The 18,427-nt window shown below is 39.5% G+C and overlaps 1 protein-coding gene and 1 long non-coding RNA gene across 2 annotated transcripts; one reads left to right on the plus strand and one right to left on the minus strand.

Moving 5' to 3' along the window:
• Positions 1 to 2,861: 2,861 nt before the first annotated feature.
• Positions 2,862 to 6,702, minus strand: LOC110966744 (SRY-box transcription factor 8). Its single transcript, XM_022216188.2, has 3 exons — positions 6,001 to 6,702; positions 5,370 to 5,605; positions 2,862 to 5,191 (listed from the first exon to the last, which is right to left on the minus strand). The coding sequence occupies exons 1-3, from the start codon at positions 6,414 to 6,416 to the stop codon at positions 4,437 to 4,439; spliced, it is 1,407 nt and encodes a 468-aa protein (XP_022071880.1). The 5' UTR covers positions 6,417 to 6,702; the 3' UTR covers positions 2,862 to 4,436.
• Positions 6,703 to 7,613: 911 nt separating this feature from the next.
• On the plus strand, positions 7,614 to 17,608 carry LOC110966746 (uncharacterized). The gene is made up of 3 exons (XR_002596761.2): positions 7,614 to 7,895; positions 14,556 to 14,662; positions 15,206 to 17,608. It is a non-coding gene; the product is annotated as an uncharacterized LOC110966746 (long non-coding RNA).
• Positions 17,609 to 18,427: the final 819 nt, after the last annotated feature.

Consider the following 18,427-nt stretch of genomic DNA (forward strand, 5'->3'; position numbering starts at 1 on the left):
TAGACCCAGGTCTGATTGTCTTTTCAGTAAACAACCATAATCAGTACTCCATTGGGACATGTTTGCTTCAGAATGTTTATATTTTATTTTTCATAACTGATTGAAGCACATGATTTTAAATTTCATGACTACTAAGTTTTCAAAGAGCTTAATTTATTGATCTTTCCAAATTATTTACCAAGAAAAATTTCAGTCTTTATGTACAATCAAAGCTCAACTTTATAGACATTTAAATGAAAACCTTTTCATTTTGTATTTGAAACTTCACGTGTCTGAAAGAAATTATGTTTTTCTTCTCAATCGTTTGGTTAAGTAGATAAATTTATGAATGGGTCGTCCCAGGAACTGGTGGATGTAAGTATTGCTGGGCAATTTTCGGTGACCTTGGTGGAGCCAGCATCAATTCAGTGGCATTTTGAAAGCCTGACTGTTGGCAGGATATCTCTCTTACTTGTTCTCTCTGCGGGCCCATCCATGAGGAATCAGGGAAGTCAATGTTGGTTCTGTCTGCCACCCTGTTTTGATTGGCCTGGTCATGCCAGCAAACACAGGAGACACCAATTATAAAATAGACTCCTTTATTTGGTGAGAGTAACAGGGAGACATGACAAAATAAGCCCCAGGAATTCACTTACTTGGGTGGAGCAGCTCAAATTTAGTTGAATGTGTTTGCTTTGGAAGCAGTGTAAGATACTGTAGCAAACAAGCGGGTACAACAGCTTTTCTTGCAAACCTGCTGTATGTCATTATAAGTCAATCCAAAGAGAAGCAAATACTCAGTTTTGCCAATTTCACAGTGACACAAAATGAAAGAGAGTTGCTGAATGATAATTGCACTTAACTTGTGGGGAACTCAATGGACAGTAAAAAACATTAAAAATGCATAATTTTTTGTGACTTTAATTAAGTAAAATTAAACGCCATCAGTGCTGAGACACAAGCTGAATGCAGGTTGAAGATACAGACAACTTTAAAGAACCTTAGCACATCAAGTGGAATGAGGCTGGGCAAATTCAGCGGCAGGCAATAACCATGCTTTATGTTCACTTCATTTCCCTTGCAAATCAGCCTTGCATTCTTAGGGTTTTCACAGTTCCCAGCTCCCTCTTTTTTTCCACGAAATATGCCCTGAGTCAGCCAGGCTCATTTGGCAGGATGAGACTATTATCAGACAAGTTATCCTGCTCCTAACAATGGGATGTGGTGAGGTGGTGGAAGCACCAGTTTCTCTGGGTTCATCTTGCTTTCCCCTCATGTCCTCTGGGTCCAAGACCATGACTCCCACATCAGCCAATATAATGTGCTTCCCTCCATCAACAATAAATGTGACAGCTGGAATGCAGCAGAGACTCAACACAGCATGGTTAAAATTAATGCGTTTTATTTTTTACATTTTCATTTCCACTTTTTGCATATATGTGAATGTGTGTGAAACAAACTATGCATCTATGTGCTGCTGGGGGATTTTGAGTTCTAGTGTTGCAGTCTATTTAAACATCTTCCCAGTTATAAATGGCAAAACCCTATAAATCAATACATGCAGCTGCAGTGTAAAAATGTTCCTTCTGCCTTTCCTTCATTCATTTATTCATTCATTCAGTATACTATGCTAATGTAACTCACAGCAAAGTTCCCCATTGCAGTTTATTTTTTTTAGCTATTTACAGTAGGGTTTTCAAGGGCCCCAGTCAGGAACTGTGGACAAGTTCCAGGGAAACAGGACCCAAGCACCCCGAAGAGCCTTTTTGCCTCACTTTTATTCACTCCTGTTCTTTCTCAAGAGTTCCTCCTGAAAGTATTTGGCAAACACTTGTGAAAAAAAAGAGTTTGAGGGAAGAAAAACAACAAGTCGTTCTTGAGCCACCCACACCCCATCTGCTGTGGTATTATCTTCTTTTATTATCTACAGATTATGTGCGCTGATATTATTTCTGCAGTTTGGTCTGGTGGTCATTGTGGTTGTTGTTCTTGTTGTTTTTTGTTTGTAGAGTGCTGTGATATGAGACTGCGAGAGAGGGGAGAAATCCTCCCCCATGTGCATCTAATCGTCCATTCAGGACCCTCTTAATGGCTTGTCAGTTCTCCTTGCCCTTCCATTTTCTGTCCAATTAATTCCTTTCTAGCTCCCCGGATAAAGGGACACAATGGGGCCCCTCCGCAGCATAATGAATCATTAAAATTCAGCAGCGCGGCCCTGGCACTTGGCTTCTCCCTGGGCTGGTTAGGGACGACTGCTTGGCATGCATGCCAGGGCCAACTTGAGCATTCTACCCACTGGAACAGAGGAGATAGGACTCTCCTCATTCCTATCTTGTTGGTGGTTTAATGAAAAAATATGAACTCTACTTTTTTTGATAGATGCATCTACAAAGATGCATGAAATGCCAACCAAAGACCCTGTAAGGTCGGAAAAGTTTAGAAAGTGGCACCAAAAATGATAAAAAGCTGTTTTCTGTAGCATGTTGCATTTTTGCGTTTGACATTTCAGAAGGAAATCTCATCTGATCTATGACAAAATAATAATTCGATAAAAACTTAAACAACTACCCAGTTGGAGCAGCGTCTAACTAAATTTGCTGTGAAGGTTTAATTACTCAGAGAGATCAGATGGAAAATAATAATTCTCTAGGAGCCTCACTTATCTCCTCACAGTTGTAGCTCACAGTACAGATGTCAGACAAGGAGACTAAAATGAACAGTTGGTATCAAGCACAATGGCAAACGCAGCAACACTGCTCATTTCAGTTCAGTTAATTCTATTTATTTGCATTTTGCCACAAATTATTTCCAAATATACTTAAGAACAAAAATGCACAAGTTAAAATAACTGTTGGTGCAAATAAGAATGACAAATAGAAATATCAAGATAAAGCATCTTTTATTTTTTTTTTTAAAAAAAGGCCAGCAAATCAGTTAGCTGAGTATTTGTGAGTGAAACTCTCGTTAATAGAACAACAATCATTTTCACAGCCTTTCTCAATATGATACACCATATTCATACAAAACACAGCCCTGTGGACAAAACTTGGAGCATGGTGCTCTGTACATTTCTCATACAGCATGTCACAGAACATTACAAACCAAGGCTGTAAGGAATGATATCAAATTAAGGACATAATCAGGAGCAAGTTAACTGTCGAAGTCTCTGGTATGGATTACTTGATTGTGTGCTGCCCAAAATTTGTTAATAATTCTATTTCATGTTGAAATATTGACAATAAGCATTAGAAGGCACAAAAACATTTTATGCAAGACTGCAGCAGTGAGTTGGCACTTGATGGCTGATGACATAAATATGGGCAAATACTCACACACTTAATTTGACTTTAAAACCCTAAGCACTTTTCTTTGAATAAAGAACAAAGTTTGAAGATAATTTCAGTAAAAAAGTTGTTTTATGTATCATTTGGGTGTATATTATGTCATGAGATATGTGTCTCAATCCCGAGGGCTCACACATGCATTCGTATGTGTGATGCCATGTTATCGCCACACACACACACGGATGCACAAATGTACACATATTTTGTGCTGTCCATCGACATATACAGGAGGTCCAGCTGACATGTCACTCAGAGTGTGTGGTGTTATTTTACCCCATTTCCTTTAACCCTAGATCATGACTAATCGCAATTTGCCAAGCATAGATTTCAGACACCTGTTCTGTCCTGTGTGAGTCTGTTGGTCCTGTCTCTTTGCTTGCAACTTGGAATGGAGATGTTTCTCGAAATTGGTCTTCAACGCAATAATATCAAATGCACTGTATTTGTACTGTTCTTCACTTATCATGTTTCATTAAAAGCCAAACAGTACTCTAAATAACCAAACCCACATTACATGTGTTCATCTAGGAACAAAAAGCAAAAATGCATGAATATAAATACATATAAGACTTTAAATCCAAAACAACACTAGATTCATAGGAGCCATTTATTTAAGACTGATCCACTGATGCAAATAGTATGCTGCAATATAGCTCTGGCCATTAATGTAAATTTTTTCTGCAAATTCACAAAATTGGTCCTGTTTACATTCTTCAATGTATCTGCTTCAAAACAGAGTATGGCCAAACTGTTTCAATCCTGCCCAATTCAGTGACGGGCCTCTGATCTACTTCAAGTGTGCACACATGTGCAATCTTAAACTGGAAAGAAGGGGGATGTACAGGATGTAGGCGTAGGCAATATGTCCTCATAGAGGAGGCTGGTTCACCAACAACACATTTTCTCTTTGTGTAAAAAGTCTGTACAAGTGTGTTTTCATTGCAACAATATAACTTTGTATAAAATCAGCAGGCACTTTTTCTTTTGCGTGTTTCATGTTCAAATGGTCGCAGGTAGCCTCTACATAATTTCGCCACCTGCTCCTTACTTCCTTCATTAATAGTGCATCAATCTGAATGAGTCTCTGGTGCGAAGAGACTGTCTCTGGTCCCCTTAAGGTCTAGACAGTGTGGTGTAGACGGGCTGGTCCCAGCTGGTGGCAGTGGGGCTGTGAGCAGGAGCCATGGACAAACTGTTAAGGATTGGGCTACCATAGGGCCGCCTGGATGAGTGAAAGTAGGGATACTGGTAGAGGCTTGAAGGGTAGCCCGAGTAAGGGTTGTAATAGTTGGAGCTCTGAAGGTCAGTATAGTCACATTGGGAGCTGGAGAAAGAGGCTGCAGCTGAGGCAGCTGATGTGGCTGAAGTGACACAGGCCTGGCTACTGTAGGAGCCGTAATCGGAGTGTGAGGGTGACCCATGGGAGTGCTCGCTGTAGTGGCTGGGGCTCAATTGCTCTGTCTTAATATGGAGACGGTGCTGACCCATCTCACTGCTGGAGGGAGAGGAGGAGGACAAGGTACTCTTTCGGCTCCACGTGGACCCATTGTTGCCTGCATGGCTGTATGAGGAAGTGTAAGAGCTGCTGGGCACTGGAGTCTGCCCGTGGCTGTGATCTGAGGACAGGGTGGTGGAGCCTGAGGCGTGGCCGTTGAGTGGGAGGTACTGGTCAAACTCATGAACGTCAAAGGTCTCCATATTACTAATGACATCAGTGCTGAGCTCAGAGATGTCTACGTTGCTGAAGTCAATGTTTTGCCTGCTACTGTCAACAAGACGACGGCCTTCATGTTTCAGATCCTGCTTCACCCCATGGTGCAGGTCTGTTTTGGGAGTAGTGGGTGGTGTAGGTGGACCATGGGGCTGCCCTGAACAAAAAAACAACAACATTTTATTAGAAATGCACTGTGAGGGTTTATCACTTCAAATACAAAATTATTTAAACAATTAAACAACCCATCATTAAACTTTTCAATTCTCAAAATGAAACCTCTGGCAGAAGTTGTTGTTGGTTCTCTATTTCTTGTGGAAATTTTGCCAACGTACCTGCATGTTCAGAGTGGTGGTGACCATTGGTCATTCCTGTCAGTCCTCCCATCCCTGGTTCAGCTTTATACATATGATGTGCCAATTCTGCTCCTGAGTCTGAGTCGTTCTGGCCTGGTTTCACATTCTTCCGTCGCCGTGGCTGGTACTTGTAGTCTGGATGATCTTTTTTGTGCTGAACCCGAAGCCTCTCTGCTTCTTCTACAAATGGCCTCTTTTCACTTTCTGAAAGCAAGCTATAGTGAAAAAAATATAGAGAAAATATTTAGTCAAATTAAGCAAAGATTAATAATAATTCTAATAACAAATACACACACACACACACACACACACACACACACACACACACACACACACACTTGAACATAAAGTTTTTTAGAGCTATTAATTACTAGTAAGGGATGAAGACAAAATGCAATTTTTTTTAACATTTCTTGTAAATCATTTAAGAAAGGCAAAAGGCAAAAAATTAAAGTGAATTGTATATATTTATATCATTGCTGCAGCTGAAAACATTATTTGAGAATGGATGTCTCCATGCTTAAATCTTTAGGCAAACCCAGTTAGTGTCTTTGCAGTTATTTTTCTGATAATGTTAAATTACTCCGGTAATAAAATACAATTTCCTTACCGCCAAAGTTTTCCCAGCGTCTTGCTCAGCTCTGCATTGTGCAGGTGTGGATACTGATCCGCCAGCTTTCTGCGGGCCGCTTGCGCCCAGACCATGAACGCATTCATGGGTCTCTTGACGTGAGGTTTACTTTTCAGGGATCCGTTTCCTCTCACGGGCATAGGCACCAGGGACCAGTCATATCCTTTCAGGACCTGAGAGACGGCGTCCCGTATGCAGGCTGGGAAACGGTCGTCATCCTCGGAGTCCAGTTTCTTGCCCAAACCGGTAAGCAGGGATCCTTGGCCGTCGGAGCCAGTTGGTGAGGACGGTGCATCGGAGTCCGACTCATCCTGGGACATAGAACTGTTTGTCCCCGTTGGACTGCACGGTTGGTCGTTGCCACACTTCTCATGCTCCTCTGTCATTTTTAACATTATTTCTTCAGTCCTTTGGAGATGAAAATCCGAAAACGTAATCTTTGATTAAAAGTAATATTCAAACTTTTCCACTGGATTCGAGCGCTCAGTAAAAGTGGCCAGTGCGCTTCTCACGCACAGTGCGCCACAGTAAAATCCTTAAACAGTTTCACTCAGAACAAGTCCATTGTTTTCCCTCAGCTTTCCTGTTTGTTTGTCTTGTTTTCCTAGGCTGTCATTGGGTGTGCGGTCGTGAAAGTTGTAGTTCACAATGTGAGCTGAGCAGCTACACGTTACAGCAACTTGAGTTGGAGTTTTAAAATCGTCTCTCCACCTTCCGCCTGGGATTGGCTAGAACAAATCACCACTTTCTCCCCCATTGGTTCGGGATTTTTATGTGGGCTTCATTATTATAATGATTTTCTTTTTTTTTCCCATGGTGACAGTTCTGTTTTTGTAATAGTTGCACACGCTTTATAACATACAGATATTCTGCCGCAATTTTAAAAAGACTTTTCAGGAAGTATAATAAATTCAGAAAATATTGGAACAATTAAAAACTCTTTGGGTGTTTATAGTTATTGCTCTGGTAATGAATACAGAAAACATCTCAATATCTACATGTACAATTGTAACTTGGGATGTTGATAAATGTTTCTTTCTTTTGGATGCACATATAAATGTTCTCATTATTATTTAGAATGGGGGGAATATAATGTAATTTGGATGTTTTCTGTCAAACATTAGTCAAGCTGTTATGCTAGCTGTCAAATATATATAAAAATTTAAAACCATTGCTCTTTTCTTACTGAGATGACGACAGGGATTTATATGTGACACTCCAAGTTCACCAAGGACAATGAAGATTGATATATAATAGTGAAAAGTATTATTTTTTAATTGAATAATTTTTATTTGATGAAATATTAAATCATAAATAGCCTATTGCCCAAATACCATAACATATTAATATGCAGTAGAACATATAATTCATGTCAGGCAAACAACAATGTCACAGAGATGGGATGATCCTCCCTCCCACAACTCATAACTGGTGTTAATATTTCCTCCTCTTAGTATAAAGCATTTTTAAGTTTTAAAATGACATGTGCAAGACCAATTACTTTTTTGAGGAAAAAAAATGTGATTGAAATTCAGAAAAGGAAGTGCATTTGCTCTATTAGTCTGTTTGTGATTTAAAAGTCACTTCTCCTCTCCAGTTTTTATGACACTGAATACATAGAGGGCACAGGAGATAAGAGAGTAGATTGAATCACTGCCTTTGTTAAAGGTGTCTTTGTTCATGTATTGTGGGATGATTTTTATCACTGGTCTCCCCATGAAAAGACAAGGTATGTTTGTGCTGCACGGCAGTTTGCTTAGCTCAGTGCACACTGCAGGTGGCTGAGAGAAGAGAAGAGTTTGTAATGTGGGAATACTAGAAACTGTTTCTTGTACAAGAGATATTCCTAGAAAGGCAATGGCTTGCACTGTAAGGTAAGACGTTTCATTCTCACTATTCATTCTTTTTATTACCAATAATCCTATAGACAGAAAATGGTTTATAGCTAGTGACTGAATGACATGATATTATATATGGCTTTTTTAAAAGAACAATGAATGTTTGTTTTGAACATGTAGTACAAAATCAATTTTTGTCCTTAAAAATTTCAGTCACAAAAGATGCAATCAAACTGCTCACTTGGTCAGCCCACAGCTATATTCTTTTATAGCAGTTGCTGTCAAAGTGTTCATTTCTGTCAAGTTCAGTGTGTGTGTGTGTGTGTGTGTGTGTGTGTGTGTGTGTCTGTGTGTCTGTGTGTCTGTGTGTGTGTGTGTGTGTGTGTCTGTGTGTGTGGTGTGTGCAGCTAGACAGGACAAATTGACAGTTGTCCAGCGTGGATGACTCTGGCTTCATTCTCATCTCACTCTACACAAAAAAAAAAAAAAACTGAGTATGAACATATACATATGCATGCAACTGTTATCTTTTATCTTATATGGATCGGATATATATTTGGAACAAATCTAAAAAGTTTAGAAATTGTTGTTTGAGCTAAAATTTCTTTTATCTCTGGCTTATCTCTGTTATTTTTTAATAAATAACTAAAAAGCACTCAGTCAGAGCAAAGCTCCATTAACACTTAACAGTTTAGAAATTTGCTGTGAAACTCATGAGTCTTAATTCCTGTCACTTACACAACAGTGAAATATATTTTCTGACCACTTTGAATTTAATTCGTATTTCCAATTTAACCGCCTATTTGCATTGCATGTAAAGTTGGAATTCCCTGCTCTCAATTTCCTCAGTAATTGAATCAACTGTTATTAACACAAGTCGTGTCTTCCCAATGAATTTTATGGAAATTCTTTCATCAGAGTTGAGGTATCCTGTCAACAGACAGACACACAAATAAACTGATAATAATCCAAATTACGTAATTCAAAGAGTGGTTCATTTGGTGTGCATTAACTCTACAATGAAATAGCATATTGTATTGTAACATGGTTTTAATAGCTGGAGGCTGATTAGGTGAAGCTAAACAAAATTAAATCTACTTAACATTTAATGAAAAAAAACGGAAGGCTAGATCCCCATTTCATTCAGTAGGACAGCAATGAAGATAAATCAGTCCAATATGAGTGACAGCTGCTGTCTCTATAGACTGTCTTGGTCTTTGGGTACAGAAAGAAGGAGACAGACTTTAACAGAGTCCAGCTTTCCCCCTTCACGCATCCCTGTATTCTAAGAGAAGCTCTGGCCAGACTTTGTGGGCTTTAGGCTCTTGATTAGAAAAGGAAGGAGCAACAGAGGAGAGCTAACCGTGCATGAACCTTAAGTGTCTCAAAGAATGAAGGAAGGTTTTAATTTTCCTATTTTGAGATGCATCTCAAAGGAAAGACTCGGGTAAAGATTTTTAGATTTTTGGGGGGAGGCCTGAGCGGAGCATGTTAGCTCATTTCTCCTGGGCCCGAGTCACTTCTACCCCACATGTAAATTATACTCTCTGGCTTCTAATCCGCATACAAAATTAAATTACACAGTCCCCCACAGGAATCTTGCCTCCTTTGGTCTCTGCTTCTGTGTTTTAATACAGTTAGGCACATTTGTCAACTCTAGCCCCGTTATTCGATGGAGTTTGCCAAGCAGTTAAATTGGTATAAATTTCCACCACATTGTACCATACAGAGAGGAGTCTTAGCTGTATAATGATGATGCGAATCTTATGAGTAGTTCATCGGGTCAGGAAGTTCATGTTTAGTTAAATGTTTGCTCTGTGGTCAGCAAATATTGTATGTCACCCTAAATTTACATATTTAAATCTGAAATTCTGTGCATGATGCATGAATTCTGCAATTCTGATACAATTTCTCTACAATTTCCCACATGAGGCACAGCTGTTTCTGCAGACACCACAACACCCTAACGCTAACACTAACTCAAACAGCAGGCCTTCATTTTGTTAAATAATCTTACTGATTGTACACTGAGTCAACGTAAACTTGGTGAACTGTGGAGACTGGCATGCCCTCCCTCTCACCCAGACAATCTGCATAATGACATGTGGAACAAACTGCTTGGCTGCTAACAAACCATATTTCACCCATGAACCACATCAACCAGGCCACTTCTATCTTTGGTTTCACACACTCAGAAAGAAGGTAATTAGTGCAAAATTTACAGTCGCAGGAAATTCAAGTTGAAAGATGAGATACAAGTTTTGTGGAGGATATCCTGAGTAGAAAATGCTACATTTTGCAGTCTTGGGAAAGGTATAGAGCACGGTATTGTCACATTCACACACGTGAAAAGAATCAGAGGACAATTCAGTCAGGTTCACACACACATTACAGCCAACTCTTAGTGATGGATGTACGTGTTCCTATTTTCTGTTCCATCTGTACTCATCCTCACTCTGAAACTGGTGGATGTTTTCCATTTTGATCTGTCGCCAAATGTATTTTCCAGGTTGTCTACTTAGTGAGGTCGAGAACCTGGGGATGTTTGACTCCACTGGTTCTAATCACAGTCTAACCCCATGACAGCTGCTGTGTGTTAGAACCTCCCATTGACCTCTGACCTCACACTATCCTAAATTCATTCCATTAAAACACAATAATGAGGGGTTTACTGGACCAATTGCAGGTTTTATTTAAACCTATTAGTGGATGCACAGAGGTTGAGGCGAGGGGTTGCACAGAAGGGAGTTTTGAAGAGATTGAAGGGGGAGTATTTGAGGCTGAAGGAAATAATTAGTCCAAAATGTCTCTGGGTGTGTTTGGCACTCAGCCACACTCAGTTTTTAATGTCAGGAGAATAAAAAAAAACCTCAAGTGTTTCCAGATTTTTTGCCATGTTTTCTCCCTGACACATGAATGTTTTGTGAGGCAGCGGTTTTGCTTGTGATAGTTGTGTATGTTCATATGAATTAGAGATTATGAATAGGGAAGTTTTGGAAGCTGTTGTAGTAGCAGATTGGAAAAGATTATGCTAAGTCGGTTCCTCATTCACTAGTTTCCCCCAGGCCTTTCTGTAATTTCTTTGATCTGAAAACTGCCCGTAGGTATCTTGGTTGTGTAGCACCCCGCACATGCAAGTCACTTAATGTGTACCCTTATGAAGTGTATTATAAAATTTCTGAGTGAAAGTGCAGCTCGAGGTTGATTACTGGAGATCAACAAACTTCCAAGCACAGCGGGAATGTCCATTCCACCTTATTTTCTTTTGACATGACAGCCTAAATGCTGGGATGTTCAGCAGGGATGACATTTCCATGGTGTATCTTGTCCCAGAGTTGTCCCAAGATGAATGTGGGTGTTTGAGGATTTTTTTTTATTATTATTTTTTTTTACAGTTTTTGATCTACACCCCCCTCTTTCTTTCTCTCTTTCTTTCCTGTCATCTTTCACGGCATATGTTCTGAATAATACTTGCGGTGTGCTCAGTTTTCCACATTGTCTACTTTTTTGATCTTTGATTCTCATAAATCATCTTCCTAATTTGCCTGTGAATTAGATGGTGCGGGACATGTAGACATTTAGGACAGGGCTCAGGGGCGGCAAGAGAACAAAGAGCCCACCCGCTTGATTTTACGGGAAATGGAAGGCCGCTCCACAATACCAAGACTATTTAGAGGACTCGTCTGGCTGTGGGGACTTTGCTTCACAGCACTAAGATAACTGCGGTGCATTGTTTTTATTTACGGATAATTAAAACAAGAACAAAAATCCATCTGCAATGTTCAATTTTATGTTGCTAAGGCTGAGAAAATGTATGCTTGGAAACACATGTTTACCCATTCAAGTGCTGTGTGGAGCAAGTGATTGCAGTGCAGCATGAAACCTAAATCTCTTGCGTACAATTCATATATTACAGGATAATTTATAAGCTATTAAAATAATTATTGGTGAAGTGTATCAAATTTACCCTTCCAGTGCACCAGCAAAGACTTTCAGTGTTTATGAGCGGCAGTTAGTCTTTCTCTCTTCAGCCTGTCTGTAACCCCTAATAGAATTGCTACAGTGAAAAACACATTAGCACAACTGCTGCTGATCACATGAAGAAAAGGAGTGTGTTGTGATCATCTTGATGAGCTCTGTATTGTATCATATGATGCTACAGCTCTAAAGTTATTTCCATGGACAAGATATGGATTAATTTAATATATGATTTAAAATGGATAGAGTTTATAGTTGATTCCTCCACGGGGTAGTTTTAAGAGGCATTCCTTCACTAAGTTGCACATATGCACAGGATACACAAATCTACAATTTCTCTGTTATAGACAACTTTAATATTTGATTTTCTATGTTAGGAGAAGGAAAATGACTGTTTAAAGCTGCAGAAATATACTGAATCCTCCATCCTAACTTTGCATGCATGCTCTCTGTTGTCAACATCCTGTATCCTGACCCTTACAAACGCTCATAAAGTTGTTTCTAACTGACCAAAAATGGCATTGCAACATCATCCATAAATCACAGATGCTTGTAGATACGGCTGCAGTCCAGATCCTCAGAGCTGTTGTCAAAAGAGTTAAGAGTAGATGAGGATGACAATTTGGGATTGAGGATATGTAGCTTTGCATTGCACTCAGCTGGCCAGGTCAGCACATATCTATCCTTTGTGTGTGGGCATATTCTGGTCACCTTTTCAGTTAACACATTTTTTTTTTTTTGCTGTAATAATTTTTAGTGAGTTTATGCCATCTGTCAGTTGCTGTTGTTGAATTTGATCATAAATGACTGACTGAGCTGTCAAGGTCCTGGAAAATGATGAGGAGGGCAAAGTGTAAATGACAAATTTTGAATTTTAAAAACTTTTTTTAATCAAAAGGCAAAAATGCTGCTCATGATGATGATATGTTAAATATTTAGAATGCTGTTCCATTTTCCTATCACAACCTAAAATTTAATTTTTGTAGAAGGTTGCTTTGTGGCCTTATTTTTGTTTTTGTTAGTGTTACTCTACTTGACTGTTAGCCCAATTCCGGCCCAGTCCAATTTGGGCTGATGTTTGTGATCCATAGCGTGCTGTAGAGCTTCCCTACCAACTGTCACGCAGACATCACTTGCCCCAGGCAAAGAAACAAGGAAGCAATTGCTAACCGTTTCCACTGGTGATGGGTACACGGTATTTCCTGGTAGCCACTTCACCATTTCTAACTGTTAGTCTGACTGTTGCAGACATGCAAAGCAACAAACTGAAAAAAGCCTCTTCAGGGACATTAAAAAGGCAAATCATACACATGGTGTGTGTAAACCAGTGTTTGCCTGTAGATGTGCGACACATTAAAACGGATGCTGTTTTTGTATTGTTGTGTTGAATTTACTAGGTTGTTGAATGAACTTTGGACTATGGCTATATGGTGGTGTACAGATGCACATCACATGGTGTAGGAGTCTAAGGTCACTAAAGTCACTTCCTGTTCGCTTTGAAGAGGTGCAGTGCTCTCGCTGGGGACCAACGGGTGCACGGAACTAGTTGTGTTGCAGAAAGGAGAAAGATATAGAGGCTTTTCAGTTGACCACAAAGTCTGACCCTTTTACTCACAGAGGGATTTAACTTTCCCTCAAAGTGTTTTGCTTTGGAAATAAAACACTCTTCTCCACTTTCTGTATTTACACTAATTTTGACTAGTCGTGTTGCTCTGATAAGTGATTTTGTCTACTAAATAACTAATACTCCAACAGACTGTTACAAAAATGGACCAGTTTGGATCACAATATCTCCTTTGGTGAAGCGTTTAACCTCTGCTCACCGAAGACTGTTCAGGATCAGTGAGTAGATGAAATTACATGTCAGCTGAAGATGATCAAATCACCAACTTTTGATTCCACTCACCACACTCACCTTGAGTTACCTTTCTGTGTTTGTATGTGTCTCTGTTCTCTCTGCTCTCCTATGTTGTTTTGTTCTTATTTAGTCACTTTCATGTTTAAATATCATTATTGATTTTTTTGTTAAATTGAAAGAACAATATGTTTTTGTTTCCACCAAAAATCTATAATTGAACTCTTTGCTATTTTAGTTTCGGGAATATTAGAAGTACCCCTCTTTCTCCCTACCTTATGTGTCTACTAATGGTCACCCCTGGGACAGCTTGATTACATTTAATACAGAATGTAAATCTGCTCAGTTACAGAGTTCCTAATTTAACAAGATGCTGCTTTATTGTGCTCTGCAAAAATCAACTTTCTTTTGTGAATTATAAAAAGAATGTGTCACCATTGATTAACTTAAATGATGATTACATTTTTATATTGGACCTCTCCGTTCTCCTGTTTTTTTAAAAAATTTATCATCATATTTGACAAAGATGACTTTTCTGAGACCCAGCTGTAATTGAAACGTAAAACATCTGAATCCCCTTACTTGGAAAAATTGTAAACATTTATTTATGTGTATGCATGTTTGTGTTGGTATTTATACAGCTCAGATCATTTGTGTAGTCTATCAGTTATCCACACATGACTGCATAAATTGGTACATAATTTAATCAGAACCAATAGCTTTACCTTTCTCTGTCCAACAGCAGAATTTTACTCCTGCTGGTATATTTATAGCCTCAAATTCAGTTAAAAATATTTATGATGGCAGTGAAGTGCACTGCTGTAGTCAATCTCCTAATGACGCCTCCCTTCTTTTGCCACCAGATTGTCAGAGTTGGGACTGCAGCGACCAGTTGCTGGAGACAGGATTGGAGGAACAGAGTCTTGTTTTGGGATGCAATTTCTGGTGATTGGGTCTCAAACACAACCAGGTTTGTGGTTGAGAAGATGGAATGAGAGTGGGCCTTGTTTTTACTATGTAGCGTGAAGTGCAAAATGACATGCATGTGACACAGCATATTCCAGAGGCGTGAGATTCATTACAACTGAGTGCCATGGGGAAATTTTGCTAATGGGAAACAAATGGGCCACACTTCTCAACTCTAGTCACTTTCTATTTGTGAGGCAGCTTGTTCCAGTCTTTATTCTTTTTTAAGGGCATTCATTTGCAAAGATGCTTTGCATAAATTTCTAAAATGTTTTTTTAAAATAATATTCACCCGTCAAACCATGCAGTCTAATTTTGCATATGTGCTCCTGCACAGGTATGAGTATAAGGTCATGTCAGTCATGTGTACATGTGGACAGAGGATGACCTGTTTCTAAGAGTACATGCTACTGTATGTAGCTTCATTTAAATATATAGGATCAGTGACACTGGTACACACCAAACAGAACAGCTATCGCTCTTTTTCCTCTCTCTGTCTCCACTGTCCATCTTCCCTCCTCCTTCCTCTCTCCTCTCCTGGTTGCAGTTGTATTTGTGTGCCTTGGGAAGATTACAAAGAGGTGCTTTGTGAGGGGATGCAGCTGCTGAAATCCGACTAGATCCAGCTGAAGAGAGAAGGGAGCAGGTGGGTCAACAACGCCACCCTGCTGTTCCCAGAATATCAGACTGCAGAGCTGTGCCTCCCTCCCCCACACAGGCACACACACACCCCAACACGTGCACACATATCCTCAGAGAACACCCCAACCTAGCACACACACAAACATTATACCATGTCAAAATAAAAACACAGTAACACCCACAAAACAGCAATACAACAATATGCACACGTCAAAGGACTGCCTCAGTGGAAATGCTGCCCACTCAAACAAGTGTGTAGAACAAGAAACATTTATACGATGTGAAAATGATGGCAGAAAGTTACAGAGCTGCACAAGTCTAACACACAAACACTGTGCTGCTTACTAAGATTTTATGTTAATTTCAGGTTGCATCCCTGTTTGCTTATTTTGTAATGTCATTAACAGCATCAAAGACAAGGGCAGTTCAAAAGTGCTGCAGAAAGCAGAGGGAGATCCTGTCAACTTAGTGAAGTTAACATGTTAACGGGTCAGGATGTTGCCAAAATTTTGGATTTCTACATCACAGTAGGGACATTGGTAAGATGACCCTCATCCGACTTTGTGCAGCTCAGAAAGAGGTGGTAGGAGATGGAGAGGGGAAAGGAATGAAAGAAAGGAGAGGAAGTCATGCAGGCGAGTGTTCTTGATCTTGTTGAGGCAGATCAGGTGTCATACCATACTCTCTGCAGGGGATGTGATGCTGGACCAAAGTGATAGAAAATACACAGATACAGATGTGCTTTGATATTGATTTTTAGCCATAAGAAATCGTTGTAATGCAGAACTGGAGACAGACTAAAGAGTTACTGAACTTGAAAATCAAAAACAACCTATCTATTTTGCTCTGTCGGCTACATGTACTGCCTTACTCAACTTCATACAAGCTGCTTCTTTCTCATGAGCATTCTCCATCGAAGAACGAGCCAAATTGTGGATGAATTTTTGTATCAACTTTGCATATGTTTTCTCTCTGCCTTCATGTTTCATAAACAAGCTTTTTGATAATCTTATAAGAAATATGCTAATGGGATTCAGAGTTCAGGTATACAGGAAACTGTGGGCTGTTGGAAAATATTCTTCAGCTTTTTAAATATGTTTCTCCCACTGAAGTAGCTCTGTATCCTTAATGAGAGTTTTGATACACATGGCTCCCTCCCTCACACCTTAGAGTGCCCATCCCCCTCTATGCATGCAACAATTCAGCTACATTGATAATAAGTTCTTCTGTCTCTCTCTGAAAATGCTTGAATGTTATTTCATAAAAAGGGCTGTTCCCTGAAAGAGCCCACTGTCCCATACACTTAGTATTCCTGTCTTGTGATGCTTAAAGACATCCCTGACACTAGAGAGTCCTGCAAGCTTGTTCTCAAGGAAAAATCAGCAAACTTTATCAGTGTTTAGCTACAAACATTCACCTTGGGTAGTTCTTGTTTCATGTAGGACTTACTAATCATAGGTGTGTCTCTTTGCATGTGTGCAGCGTTTTTTTCTGTCGCCCTGAAGGCAATCAGCTTCATATTTCTTTACTATTTGTATTTTTTTTTGCTTGATGATAGCATAGCTTAGTTCCAGGTTCATCATTCAAAACTTCCATTGACTTCTTTTTCTCTTGTAGACAATATTTCTACTGGTAATTTGTCACTATAATCATCCACGTGTACTTTTGTCTGTCACTTCTGAATGACTTCAGTTGATTTCTGCCTTCCACCATTTGTGTAGCTAAAGCAGGGGTATCAAACAGACGGCCCGAGGGCCAAAACCGGCCCACCAGAGGGTCCAATTCAGCCCGCAGGATGACTGAGTTACAGAGAAGACACTGAACATTGTGCAATATAATGTCAGTTAGCAGCTTTCGTGTGACGTTGTTTGGTTGAACCCTATTGATCATGAATTGCTACAACTTTTATGTATTTTTTAATGTATAAATTTAATACATTTACATGGCAGGGGGATTACTTAACCTTCTTCCTTAATAGTTACTACTTTAGTTTATATGAAGTGATGGTCAGGAATTCTACACAGATGTGGAAATGAATGTACATTTAAAATAATTTCTACATCTTGATGACAAGCTGTTTTGGTCATAAAGAAAAACACTATATCGTTCAGTTCCAGATACCTGTGACTAAATGTTTTGTGCTTTTGCAGGTACATTGTGATCTCTAAGTTGTAATGCACAAATGATAAATCAAGGAATATTGTTGTTGAAATTGCACTTATTTGTCTTAAGAGATTTCACATTGTTCATGATTTGTAAAAAGATATTTCAATAAATGTGAACATTTTGGGAATGTATTTGAACTTTTTTGCACTAAAACAAAGGGAAAGATTGTGAGTTGTTGTTATTCATAGGTTTTTATGCCCTGATTTTATTGGACCGGCCCATTTGAGATCAAATTGTGCTGTATGTGCCCCATGAATGAAAATGAATTTGACACCTCAGAGCTAAAGCTCTGCCAAGACACTGAGTTCATTGCTACGATATCTGTTCAGTCGTGGCGCTGTCACATACCCCCTGCAGGCTTCTCACTGCCTGTTGGACCAGAGGGGAAATCATGTCGCCTAGTCTTTATGCATGGCTCTAGGTTATTATTCAATCTGTCACCTTGGTCCATCTAATTTACGAGAAGCAACAAATTCTGGGTCACTCTGAGTTTCTTCCTTGCTCAGATAACAGTTTGCGTGGGAGAGAAATCCTCATTAGAAGGTGGATCTCTGAAAATGCAGACTCCCAGCCATCTGGAGCTTCAGCTCTCCACATGTTTTAGAGTGTGGGAAGTTGCAAGAACGTGTCACCGGTTTATATCAAATCACTAAATATTTCATCAACTCTATGCTCCCTTGTGGGTGTGTGGAAGTTATTGTTTGAGTGGTTTTCTCTTTTTTGTGGCCAATTACTCTCCCATCACTGTCATTTACCTTCATTTATATCAATTCATTTGTCATGTTAAATTTGTTAAAGCCTTGCAATCTGTGTCCAGCCTGCGATTCTGTAGATTGACAAAATGAAGCCATATGCTGTTGATATGACACTGATCAGATGCATTTAGCTTTGCACTGTATCATATTAGCTAACCCTGGGCAACTGCAGAAGATACGGCATCTTTCACTTATCTTCTATATCT

Source organism: Acanthochromis polyacanthus, chromosome 21 (genome assembly GCF_021347895.1).
Source record: "Acanthochromis polyacanthus isolate Apoly-LR-REF ecotype Palm Island chromosome 21, KAUST_Apoly_ChrSc, whole genome shotgun sequence".
Taxonomy (NCBI): domain Eukaryota; kingdom Metazoa; phylum Chordata; class Actinopteri; family Pomacentridae; genus Acanthochromis; species Acanthochromis polyacanthus.

Coding starts and splice junctions, on each gene's coding strand:
- LOC110966744 (XM_022216188.2), bottom strand. CDS start 6,416: ATGTTAAAAATGACAGAGGAGCATGAGAAGTGTGGCAACGACCAACCG. Junction 5,606..6,000: donor ACGCTGGGAAAACTTTGGCG/GTAAGGAAATTG, acceptor TTTTCACTATAG/CTTGCTTTCAGAAAGTGAAA. Junction 5,192..5,369: donor CCACCACTCTGAACATGCAG/GTACGTTGGCAA, acceptor TTTTTTGTTCAG/GGCAGCCCCATGGTCCACCT.